The 12,978-nt window shown below is 54.5% G+C and overlaps 1 protein-coding gene across 2 annotated transcripts in view; it reads left to right on the top strand.

Moving 5' to 3' along the window:
- Positions 1 to 1,245: 1,245 nt before the first annotated feature.
- ATP6V0A4 (ATPase H+ transporting V0 subunit a4) overlaps positions 1,246 to 12,978 on the top strand; it is a 43,114-nt gene continuing 31,381 nt past the window's right edge. The window contains exons 1-6 of one of the 2 annotated variants that reach the window (XM_069762836.1): positions 1,246 to 1,521; positions 3,859 to 4,017; positions 7,438 to 7,516; positions 9,096 to 9,193; positions 9,278 to 9,403; positions 11,412 to 11,509. In XM_069762836.1, the coding sequence (XP_069618937.1) occupies positions 3,901 to 4,017; positions 7,438 to 7,516; positions 9,096 to 9,193; positions 9,278 to 9,403; positions 11,412 to 11,509 (518 nt within the window). In that variant the 5' untranslated portion in view covers positions 1,246 to 1,521; positions 3,859 to 3,900. The remainder of the gene's footprint in view (positions 1,522 to 3,858; positions 4,018 to 7,437; positions 7,517 to 9,095; positions 9,194 to 9,277; positions 9,404 to 11,411; positions 11,510 to 12,978) is intronic. The other variant, XM_069762837.1, reaches the window with a different exon arrangement.

Genomic DNA, 12,978 nt, shown 5'->3' with positions numbered 1-12,978 from the left:
GCTACAAATACTGATGTAAAATACTGACCAAATACTGCTAGTGTGATGGCAGCCTAACTCATAGGAATCGGCGCACAAACTAGAGGAATTGGCGCAAAGATGCTTATCTTTTAGTTGTTTTTTGTTTTTGTTTTTTGCTTATTTTTGGTTATTTGGGTTTTTGGGGGGCTTTTTTCTACCATTTTAGAGTAAAAAGTGGCACAAATTCTGTCCAGGTTCGGTTTGTGTTTTCCACCAGGAATCGGAGCAGAGCGGCGCCAGAATCCGGACACATTTCCACAAGTTTTATACCATGAATTCGGCCCCTTTCACACATCAGTTTTTTGCCGTCAATCACAATCCGGCGAATTTTGAAAAACACGGATACGGAAAAAGTTGCCGCCGGATCCGTTTTTTTCTCATAGACGTGTATTAGTGCAGGGTTGAGACGGATGACCTCACGTTTCATACGTTTTTCGCCTGATCCGTCAAAAATTGTTTACCCGGTGGCCGGAGAAAATGGACAAAGTAACGTGTTTTGCGTCCGTTGCCGTCCGGTGTTTGCTACAATGGAAGCCTATGGCGCCGGATCTGTCAAATGACGGAATCTGGAGACAGATTCCGTTTTTTTTTTTCACTGAGCATGCTCCGATTTTTTTTAGCCAGATCAGCTAGTCGGATCCGCCCCAAAAAACGGATCTGTTGCATCAATTTTTCACAATCTGCGACGGATCCGTTTTTTTCATTTGATGGATTGTGACTGATGGCAAAAAACTGATGTGTGAAAGCGGCCTAAGCCAAAAACATCAGACAAGTAAAATCCTCGTCTCTGCGCCGACACTAAAACGAAAAGCAGAGAAAAGGCGCAAAATCAAGAGTCGCTAATAGAGGCGCGTTCACTCCAGAAAAGCGCTGGTGAAGGTTGTCTGGGAGCACGGAGCCGGCTGCAGGGCCCGGGGCCACCACTCACCAGTTCAGTGTTTCCTAAACACCAGCCCGCTGAAGGTGACCCCCTCTGCTGCACGCACGGCCCCAGGGAGGGGATAACACCAGGCAGCCGCACAATGCTGGGAGTGGTAGTCCTTGGGAACACAGGACCCAACTTCAGCCAATAGAAGAAACTTCAGTATTTTATGGGAAAAGTAAAATCACAAATAGCAATAAAGGAACAAGTGCGGAGCCGCACGGTCAGCGAAGGGTTAATGTGCATAATTGTTATATGAATATTTATTCTGGCTTTTTGTCTTCTCTCCTTCGGGATCTGAGGGGTTAAGTGACGGCAGGGATGACTGACAGCCGGGGGCAGCTCCGCATACCTGCAATGTTATTACCTACAACGCTACCTGTGCTGCCACAACACGACCCACTCAGCTCTGCAGGACGGGAGCCGGTCTGGTGCTGCTGGGTGCAGATCCCACCCGGAGGAGGCGCCGCGTCCACCCAGAGCGTCCGCACAGCGTCCACCCAGAGCGTCCACACAGCGTCCACCCAGAGCGTCCACAGCCACCAGAGCGCAGGTGACAGGAGAGCAGCTGACAGCAGGTGAGTCCGGCTCCCCCATAGAGGGTCTCCCTGAGATTCGCGGATTCTACTTACCTGCACATTACAATTACAACGTGTTCACACTGAGGGGTGTTTGCTGCGTTTTAGAAGTAGGAACTTTCCAAAAACCACAAGTTTGGATTGGAGAGTCTCTGCTGTAAATCCTGTGACCGCAACCTGACCGCGCAATCACACCGCACAGTCACACCGCACAGTCACATGTAAAGAGCGGATCCTGGGACACACACAAGGAGCGGATCCCGAGATACAAACAAGTAGGGGATCCCAGGATACACACAAGGAGCGGATCCCAGGATACACACAAGTAGGGGATCCCCTGCAGTCAGTCAGTAGTAATAGTGAGATCAGTAACAGGCGCCGGCTTCACACTGCATAGAATGAATCCAACCACGACAAGGTGCCAACACGGACGGTCCTGGCCCAAGACTAGAGCCATCCCCTGGGATCCGCTCCTTGTGTGTATCCCGGGATCCGCTCCTTGTGTGTATCCCGGGATCCGCTCCTTGTGTGTATCCCAGGATCTGCTCCTTGTGTTTATCCCGGGATCTGCTCCTTGTGTGTATCCCGGGATCCGCTTCTTGTGTTTCCCGGGATCCGCTCCTTGTGTGTATCCCGGGATCCGTTCCTTGTGTGTATCCCAGGATCTGCTCCTTGTGTGTATCCCAGGATCCGCTCATTGTGTTTCCTGGGATCTGCTCCTTGTGTGTATCCCAGGATCCGCTCATTGTGTTTCCTGGGATCTGCTCCTTGTGTGTATCTCGGGATCCGCTCCTTGTGTGTATCTCGGGATCCACTCCTTGTGTGTCTGAGTCCCCGCCAGGGCCATGGGGTACCGGGTCCGGTGTTCACAGGGGGATGTCACGGTGGCGACCCGGTCCGTGGTCCTGGGCGCCCATGTAAAAGGGGAAATTGAATCAAGTTTGTTCGTGACGCCACCTGTGGTGTTCGGTCAGGGTGACCAACGCTGCTCAGGGGTCCGCTGGGGTGATGTTATGGCAGCTAGATGGTATACCTTCCCACAGGTGAAGTGTGTCCCCAGGGCTTCCCAGAGTGTAGATGGTGGATGGTGGATGATGAGAGGCGCAGTGAATAACGAGGACACAGGTTTGCAGTCTCTTTACCTTTACTGAAGGCTTCAGCGTCCACAGTCCAGATCACAGGACAGGCAGGGTCCGGCCGGCTTGGAAGCAAATTCAGAGTCCCCTTTACCAGGTGGAGTTAAAAGCCTTCCTCTAGCGCGGTGGTGTTGTAGTCCCTTACTGCCTATGGTTCTGATAAGGTCCTCACAGTTCTTCTCTGTCCCCCATATAGGATAGGACACAAACCCGTGTGACCGGTGACTTGAACCGTTTTACAGGGTCTCTATCATGACTCTGGCTCTATGTGTATTGTGCTTCCTGGGTGTTAGGGCGGACAGGTAACTTGGAGTTCAGCTGTCCTGCTGGTCTCTGCTGTAAGCCTTAGAGTCCCTTACAACCTCTGTGTTCCGGCTACCGGTTATCTGCACTTCAGAGGGGGATCGCTCGTTTGCAGCCGTTCTCTCCTGATGTCACTCTCCTGTGCTTCGCTCTCCTTCGCTGCAATCTGTTCTACTTTCGGTGTTATCTCTGTCCAGGAGCTGCAGCACTTTCTCGTGGCTGCACGGCCCCTCTGCTTCTTTCCCCTCTGTCTCTCTGACAGGAACTCTCCCCTCTTTCCCGAGTCAAATAGGAATAGGATCAAAAGCTCCCCTTGTGGCCTGGAGTGTGAACATGTTGCATGTTTGTGAAAGCTATCCTTCCTTGCTTCCAAGCGTAACATCACTCTCCCCGTGAGGAAAGAAATGTCACTGTGATGACCAGGACCCTGGGGTGTCTCCTAGGATCTGCTCCTTTTGTATCTCCTGGGATCTGCTCCTTGTGTGTATCCTGGGATCCATTCCTTGTGTGTATGAAAAAGAAAACGGCAGCACTCACCGATCTTCTGTGCAGGTTCCTTTATTAGTTAAAAATCTTCACGGCACGGGGGTGTATAAACAAAAGAATGTGGGAGCAGAACGACGGCCGTTTCGCGCCGGTCTGGCGCTTCCTTGTGTGTGTCCTGGGATCCGCTCCTTCTGTGTATCCTGGGATCCGCTCCTTCTGTGTGTCCTGGGATCCGCTTCTTCTGTGTATCCTGGGATCTGCTCCTTCTGTGTATCCTGGGATCCGCTCCTTCTGTGTATCTTGCGTTGTGTCTGTTAGTGGCCGCAGTGTGAACGTGCACTTACACCGCCCGGTTGGCCACCGGCCCTTTCCTTCAGACCACCTTTTAAACACTGCAATATTCTCTGCTCAGCAGCGAGATCTAGGAAGATCACCACCATCATCTGGTGGCAGGATGGGATCCTTATTCCGGAGTGAGGAGATGTGCCTGACACAGCTGATCCTGCAGGTGGAGGCCGGATACTGCTGCATCGCGGAGCTGGGAGAGCTCGGACTGGTCCAGTTCAGAGACGTAAGAACCAAAGGGGGTGCAATGGTCTGCAGAATGTCATTGTATGGAGAGAGGACAGAGCAATGCTCTGCAGGGGTCAGTGGTGTAATAATCTGCAGGATATATCACTATGTATCTGTCAGGAGGTGGAGGAGCGATGCTCTGCAGAGAGGTCAGCGGTGTAATAATCTGCAGGATATATCACTATGTATCTGTCAGGAGGAGGAGCGATGCTCTGCAGGGGTCAGTGGTGTAATAATCTGCAGGATATATCACTATGTATCTGTTAGGAGGTGGAGGAGCGATGCTCTGCAGGTAGGTCAGTGGTGTAATAATCTGCAGGATATATCACTGTGTATCTGTCAGGAGGAGGAGGAGCGATGCTCTGCAGAGAGGCCAGTGGTGTAATAATCTGCAGGATATATCACTGTGTATCTGTCAGGAGGAGCGATGCTCTGCAGAGGTCAGCGGTGTAATAATCTGCAGGATAGATCACTATGTACCTGTCAGGAGGTGGAGGAGCGATGCTCTGCAGAGAGGTCAGTGGTGTAATAATCTGCAGGATATATCACTATGTATCTGTCAGGAGGAGGAGGAGCGATGTTCTGCAGAGAGGTCAGTGGTGTAATAATCTGCAGGATATATCACTGTGTATCTGTCAGGAGGTGGAGGAGCGATGTTCTGCAGAGAGGTCAGCGGTGTAATAATCTGCAGGATATATCACTATGTATCTGTCAGGAGGTGGAGGAGCGATGCTCTGCAGAGAGGTCAGCGGTGTAATAATCTGCAGGATATATCACTATGTATCTGTCAGGAGGTGGAGGAGCGATGCTCTGCAGGGAGGTCAGTGGTGTAATAATCTGCAGGATAGATCACTATGTACCTGTCAGGAGGTGGAGGAGCGATGTTCTGCAGAGAGGTCAGTGGTGTAATAATCTGCAGGATATATCACTATGTATCTGTCAGGAGGTGGAGGAGCGATGTTCTGCAGAGAGGTCAGCGGTGTAATAATCTGCAGGATATATCACTATGTATCTGTCAGGAGGTGGAGGAGCGATGCTCTGCAGAGAGGTCAGCGGTGTAGTAATCTGCAGGATAGATCACTATGTATCTGTCAGGAGGTGGAGGAGCGATGCTCTGCAGGTAGGTCAGTGGTGTAATAATCTGCAGGATATATCACTATGTATCTGTCAGGAGGTGGAGGAGCGATGCTCTGCAGAGAGGTCAGTGGTGTAATAATCTGCAGGATATATCACTATGTATCTGTCAGGAGGTGGAGGAGCGATGCTCTGCAGGTAGGTCAGTGGTGTAATAATCTGCAGGATATATCACTATGTATCTGTCAGGAGGTGGAGGAGCGATGCTCTGCAGAGAGGTCAGCGGTGTAATAATCTGCAGGATATATCACTATGTATCTGTCAGGAGGTAGAGGAGCGATGCTCTGCAGAGGTCAGTGGTGTAATAATCTGCAGCATATATCACTGTGTATCTGTCAGGAGGTGGAGGAGCGATGCTCTGCAGAGAGGTCAGTGGTGCAATAATCTGCAGGATATATCACTATGTATCTGTCAGGAGGTGGAGGAGCGATGCTCTGCAGGGAGGTCAGTTGTGTAATGATCTGCAGGATATATCACTATGTATCTGTCAGGAGGTGGAGGAGCGATGCTCTGCAGGGAGGTCAGTTGTGTAATGATCTGCAGGATATATCACTATGTATCTGTCAGGAGGTGGAGGAGCGATGCTCTGCAGAGAGGTCAGTGGTGTAATAATCTGCAGGATATATCACTATGTATCTGTCAGGAGGTGGAGGAGCGATGCTCTGCAGAGAGGTCAGTGGTGTAATAATCTGCAGGATATATCACTATCTGTCAGGAGGTGGAGGAGCGATGCTCTGCAGAGAGGTCAGTGGTGCAATAATCTGCAGGATATATCACTATGTATCTGTCAGGAGGTGGAGGAGCGATGCTCTGCAGGGAGGTCAGTTGTGTAATGATCTGCAGGATATATCACTATGTATCTGTCAGGAGGTGGAGGAGCGATGCTCTGCAGGGAGGTCAGTTGTGTAATGATCTGCAGGATATATCACTATGTATCTGTCAGGAGGTGGAGGAGCGATGCTCTGCAGAGAGGTCAGTGGTGTAATAATCTGCAGGATATATCACTATGTATCTGTCAGGAGGTGGAGGAGCGATGCTCTGCAGAGAGGTCAGTGGTGTAATAATCTGCAGGATATATCACTATCTGTCAGGAGGTGGAGGAGCGATGCTCTGCAGAGAGGTCAGTGGTGTAATAATCTGCAGGATATATCACTGTGTATCTGTCAGGAGGTGGAGGAGCGATGCTCTGCAGGGAGGTCAGTGGTGTAATAATCTGCAGGATATATCACTATCTGTCAGGAGGTGGAGGAGCGATGCTCTGCAGAGAGGTCAGTGGTGTAATAATCTGCAGGATATATCACTATGTATCTGTCAGGAGGTGGAGGAGCGATGCTCTGCAGAGGTCAGTGGTGTAATAATCTGCATGATATATTACTGTGTATCTGTCAGGAGGTGGAGGAGCGATGCTCTGCAGAGAGGCCAGTGGTGTAATAATCTGCAGGATATATCACTATGTATCTGTCAGGAGGTGGAGGAGCGATGCTCTGCAGGGGTCAGTGGTGGAATAATCTGCAGGATATATCACTATCTGTCAGGAGGTGGAGGAGCGATGCTCTGCAGAGAGGTCAGTGGTGTAATAATCTGCAGGATAGATCATTATGTATCTATCAGGAGGTGGAGGAGCGATGCTCTGCAGGGAGGTCAGTGGTGTAATAATCTGCAGGATAGATCATTATGTATCTATCAGGAGGTGGAGGAGCGATGCTCTGCAGAGAGGCCAGTGGTGTAATAATCTGCAGGATATATCACTATCTGTCAGGAGGTGGAGGAGCGATGCTCTGCAGAGGCCAGTGGTGTAATAATCTGCAGGATATATCACTATCTGTCAGGAGGTGGAGGAGCGATGCTCTGCAGGGAGGTCAGTGGTGTAATAATCTGCAGGATATATCACTATCTGTCAGGAGGTGGAGGAGCGATGTTCTGCAGAGAGGTCAGTGGTGTAATAATCTGCAGGATATATCACTGTGTATCTATCAGGAGGTGGAGGAGCAATGCTCTGCAGAGAAGTCAGTGGTGTAATAATCTGCAGCATATATCACTGTGTATCTATCAGGAGGTGGAGGAGCGATGTTCTGCAGAGAGGCCAGTGGTGTAATAATCTGCAGGATATATCACTGTGTATCTATCAGGAGGTGGAGGAGCGATGCTCTGCAGAGGTCAGTGGTGTAATAATCTGCAGGATATATCACTGTGTATCTATCAGGAGGTGGAGGAGCGATGTTCTGCAGAGAGGCCAGTGGTGTAATAATCTGCAGATCTCCTGATTAACCCTTTCCTGTTGCAGCTGAATGTCAGTGTGAATAACTTCCAGCGGCGGTTTGTGAACGAGGTGCGGCGCTGTGAGGGGATGGAGCGGATCCTGCGTGAGTACAGGGGCCCCGTGTGTTGGGGGTCGCACATCAGGGGCCCTGATTTCAGGATCTCTGCTGACGTCAGTGGACGGGAGCCTTCCTCACAGCAGAGGGTTTGTTACACTTGTATCGGTGGAGGCAGCAGGAATCTATCTGTCTGCAGATGTTTTGTTACAATGTATCAGTGCGGAGAGCGGAGGATTGTGAGGACTCGATGTCACTGTAACAAACCCTCAGCTGTGAGCAGATTTATTGCAGAATTTCCATTCACAAACGTCAGCAGAGATCTGACAGAGGAGAACAGAGGTGATCGGGAGGTTTTGTCCTTTGTGACCCGCGGGGTAATGTGATGTCGCCCATCTGTGCCCGTCTGTCGCCCGTCTGTCCCCGTCTGTCCCCGCCTGTCACCGTCTGTCACCGTCTGTCCCCGTCTGTCCCCGTCTGTCGCCCGTCTGTCCCCGTCTGTCGCCCGTCTGTCGCCCGTCTGTCACCATCTGTCCCCGTCTGTCACCATCTGTCCCCGTCTGTCCCCGTCTGTCGCCCGTCTGTCGCCCGTCTGTCACCATCTGTCCCCGTCTGTCACCATCTGTCCCCGTCTGTCACCATCTGTCCCCGTCTGTCCCCGTCTGTCGCCCGTGTGTCACCATCTGTCGCCCGTCTGTCCCCGTCTGTTGCCCGTCTGTCACCATCTGTCGCCCGTCTGTCACCGTCTGTCACTGTCTGTCACTGTCTGTCACCATCTGTCCCCGTCTGTCACCATCTGTCACCATCTGTCCCCGTCTGTCACCATCTGTCCCCGTCTGTCCCCGTCTGTCACCATCTGTCCCCGTCTGTCACCGTCTGTCACTGTCTGTCACCATCTGTCACTGTCTGTCACCATCTGTCACCGTCTGTCACTGTCTGTCGCCCGCCTGTCACCGTCTGTCCCCCGTCTGTCGCCCGTCTGTCACCCGTCTGTCGCCCGTCTGTCATCATCTGTCCTCGTCTGTCGCCCGTCTGTCACCGTCTGTCACCGTCTGTCGCCCGTCTGTCACCGTCTGTCACTGTCTGTCACCGTCTGTCGCCCGTCTGTCACCGTCTGTCACTGTCTGTCACCGTCTGTCGCCCGTCTGTCACCGTCTGTCACCGTCTGTCGCCCGTCTGTCACCGTCTGTCACTGTCTGTCACCGTCTGTCGCCCGTCTGTCACCATCTGTCCCCCGTCTGTCACCCGTCTGTCGCCCGTCTGTCATCATCTGTCCTCGTCTGTCGCCCGTCTGTCACCGTCTGTCACCGTCTGTCGCCCGTCTGTCACCGTCTGTCACTGTCTGTCACCGTCTGTCGCCCGTCTGTCACCGTCTGTCACTGTCTGTCACCGTCTGTCGCCCGTCTGTCACCGTCTGTCACCGTCTGTCGCCCGTCTGTCACCGTCTGTCACTGTCTGTCACCGTCTGTCGCCCGTCTGTCACCGTCTGTCTCCATCTGTCACCGTCTGTCGCCCGTCTGTCATCATCTGTCCTCGTCTGTCGCCTGTCTGTCGCCCGTCTGTCGCCCGTCTGTCATCATCTGTCCTCGTCTGTCGCCCGTCTGTCACCGTCTGTCGCCCATCGCAGGGTTCCTGGTGTGTGAGATGCAGAACGACAAGATAGAAGTGGGAAACCCCGAGAAGTCGCCGCAGACTCCGCTGCCGAGAGAGATGATCGACCTGGAGGTGAGAGGTGATCTGCGGGGGCGGGGCCGACACCCTCCACACTGTGCGCGGGCGAGTTGTGAGCAGTAATGGCGGCTCTTACAGACCACCCTGGAGAAGCTGGAGGGGGAACTGCAGGAGGTGAACGGCAACCAGCAGCGGCTGAAGCAGAACTTCCTGGAGCTGACCGAGCTGAAGCACCTACTGAAGAAGACGCAGGACTTCTTCGAGGTGCAGATCCAGTGACCTCCTGACCACCGCGTCCCCGACCACCGCATCCCCGACCACCGCATCCCCGACCACCGCATCCCGGACCACCGCGTCCCCCGACCACTGCATCCCCGACCACCGCGTCCCCGACCACCGCATCCCCGACCACCGCATCCCCGACCACCGCGTCCCCGACCACCGCGTCCTCGACCACCGCATCCCCGACCACCACGTCCCCGACCACCGCATCCCCGACCACCGCATCCCTAACCACCACGTCCCCGACCACCGCATCCCCGACCACCGCGTCCCCGACCACCGCATCCCCGACCACCGCATCCCCGACCACCGCATCCCGGACCACCGCGTCCCCCGACCACTGCATCCCCGACCACCGCGTCCCCGACCACCGCATCCCCGACCACCGCGTCCCTGACCACCGCGTCCCCCGACCACCGCGTCCCCCGACCACTGCATCCCCGACCACCGCGTCCCCGACCACCGCATCCCCGACCACCGCGTCCCCGACCACCGCGTCCCCCGACCACTGCATCCCCGACCACAGCATCCCCGACCACCACGTCCTCGACCACCGCATCCCCGACCACCACGTCCCCGACCACCGCATCCCCGACCACCGCATCCCTAACCACCACGTCCCCGACCACCGCATCCCCGACCACCGCGTCCCCGACCACCGCGTCCCCCGACCACTGCATCCCCGACCACAGCATCCCCGACCACCGCGTCCCCGACCACCGCGTCCCCCGACCACTGCATCCCCGACCACAGCATCCCCGACCACCACGTCCTCGACCACCGCATCCCCGACCACCACGTCCCCGACCACCGCATCCCCGACCACCGCATCCCTAACCACCACGTCCCCGACCACCGCATCCCCGACCACCGCGTCCCCGACCACCGCGTCCTCTAACCGCATCCCCGACCACCGCATCCCCGACCACCGCGTCCTCTAACCGCGTCCTCTAACCGCATCCATGACCACCGCGTCCCCGACCACCGCGTCCCCGACCACCACGTCCCCGACCACCGCATCCCCGACCACCGCATACCCAACCACCGCATCCCTGACCACCACATCTGCAACCACCGCATCCCCAACCACCACGTTCCCAACCCCCACATCCCTGACCACCGCATCCCCGACCACCACATCCCCAACCACCGCATCCCCGACCACCGCATCCCCAACCACCACGTCCCCAACCACCACGTCCCTGACCAAAACATCCCCGACCACCGCATCCTCGACCACCGCGTCCCTGACCAAAACATCCCCGACCACTGTGTCCCCCACCACCGCATCCCCGACCACCGCATACCCAACCACCGCATCCCCGACCACCGCATACCCAACCACCGCATCCCTGACCACATCTGCAACCACCGCATCCCCAACCACCGCATCCCCGACCACATCTGCAACCACCGCATCCCCAACCACCACGTTCCCAACCACCACATCCCTGACCACCGCATCCCCAACCACCGCGTCCCCGACCACCGCATCCCCGACCACCGCGTCCCCGACCACCGCATCCCCGACCACCACATCCCCAACCACCACGTCCCCAACCACCACGTCCTTGACCAAAACATCCCCGACCACCGCGTCCCTGACCAAAACATCCCCGACCACCGCGTCCCCCACCACCGCGTCCCCCACCACCGCATCACCCACCACCGCATCCCCCACCACATCTGCAACCACCGCGTCCCCGACCACGTTCCCGACCACCACGTCCCCGACCACCACGTCCCCGACCACCGCATCCCCGACCACCGCATCCCCAACCAACACGTCCCAAACCACCACGTCCCCCACCACCGCATCCCCAACCACCGCATCCCCGACCACCGCATCCCCGACCACCGCATCCCCGACCACCGCATCCCTGACCACCGCTTCTGCAACCACCATGTCCCCAACCACCGCGACCCCAACCACCGCGTTCCCTGACACCATCGGCCACATGACTTCTGTGTGTTTTTTGTTTTTCTCCAGGCTGAAGCGAATCTCCCGGATGAATTCTTCAATGAAGACACCAGCAGCCTCCTGGAGCTCCGCACCGTTCCCTCCGCTGCCGCCGCCGGGAAACTGGGGTGAGGACCACCGCCATATACAACAATATCATCACCTCCAGAGCTGCACTCACTGTTCTGCTGTTACATCATGTCTTATCCTCTAGTCACCCCCAGAGCTGCAGTCACTATTCTGCTGTTACATCATGTCTTATCCTCCAGTCACCTCCAGAGCTGCACTCACTGTTCTGCTGTTACATCATGTCTTATCCTCTAGTCACCCCCAGAGCTGCAGTCACTATTCTGCTGTTACATCATGTCTTATCCTCAAGTCACCTCCAGAGCTGCACTCACTGTTCTGCTGTTACATCATGTCTTATCCTCTAGTCACCCCCAGAGCTGCAGTCACTATTCTGCTGTTACATCATGTCTTATCCTCAAGTCACCTCCAGAGCTGCACTCACTGTTCTGCTGTTACATCATGTCTTATCCTCTAGTCACCCCCAGAGCTGCAGTCACTATTCTGCTGTTACATCATGTCTTATCCTCAAGTCACCTCCAGAGCTGCACTCACTGTTCTGCTGTTACATCATGTCTTATCCTTCAGTCACCTCCAGAGCTGCAGTCACTATTCTGTTGTTACATCATGTCTTATCCTCCAGTCACCTCCAGAGCTGCAGTCACTGTTCTGCTGTTACATCATGTCTTATCCTCCAGTCACCTCCAGAGCTGCAGTCACTATTCTGCTGTTACATCATGTCTTATCCTCCAGTCACCTCCAGAGCTGCAGTCACTATTCTGCTGTTACATCATGTCTTATCCTTCAGTCACCTCCAGAGCTGCACTCACTGTTCTGCTGTTACATCATGTCTTATCCTCCAGTCACCTCCAGAGCTGCAGTCACTATTCTGCTGTTATATCATGTCTTATCCTCCAGTCACCTCCAGAGCTGCAGTCACTATTCTGCTGTTACATCATGTCTTATCCTCCAGTCACCTCCAGAGCTGCAGTCACTATTCTGCTGTTACATCATGTCTTATCCTCCAGTCACCTCCAGAGCTGCACTCACTGTTCTGCTGTTACATCATGTCTTATCCTCCAGTCACCTCCAGAGCTGCAGTCACTATTCTGCTGTTACATCATGTCTTATCCTCCAGTCACCTCCAGAGCTGCAGTCACTATTCTGCTGTTACATCATGTCTTATCCTCCAGTCACCTCCAGAGCTGCACTCACTGTTCTGCTGTTACATCATGTCTTATCCTCCAGTCACCTCCAGAGCTGCAGTCACTATTCTGCTGTTACATCATGTCTTAACCTCCAGTCACTTCCAGAGCTGCAGTCACTATTCTGCTGTTACATCATGTCTTATCCTCAAGTCACCTCCAGAGCTGCACTCACTGTTCTGCTGTTACATCATGTCTTATCCTCTAGTCACCCCCAGAGCTGCAGTCACTATTCTGCTGTTACATCATGTCTTATCCTCCAGTCACCTCCAGAGCTGCACTCACTGTTCTGCTGTTACATCATGTCTTATCCTCTAGTCACCCCC

This window comes from Ranitomeya imitator, chromosome 4 (genome assembly GCF_032444005.1).
Source record: "Ranitomeya imitator isolate aRanImi1 chromosome 4, aRanImi1.pri, whole genome shotgun sequence".
Taxonomy (NCBI): domain Eukaryota; kingdom Metazoa; phylum Chordata; class Amphibia; order Anura; family Dendrobatidae; genus Ranitomeya; species Ranitomeya imitator.
This window is presented reverse-complemented; position numbering and strand designations above follow the sequence as displayed.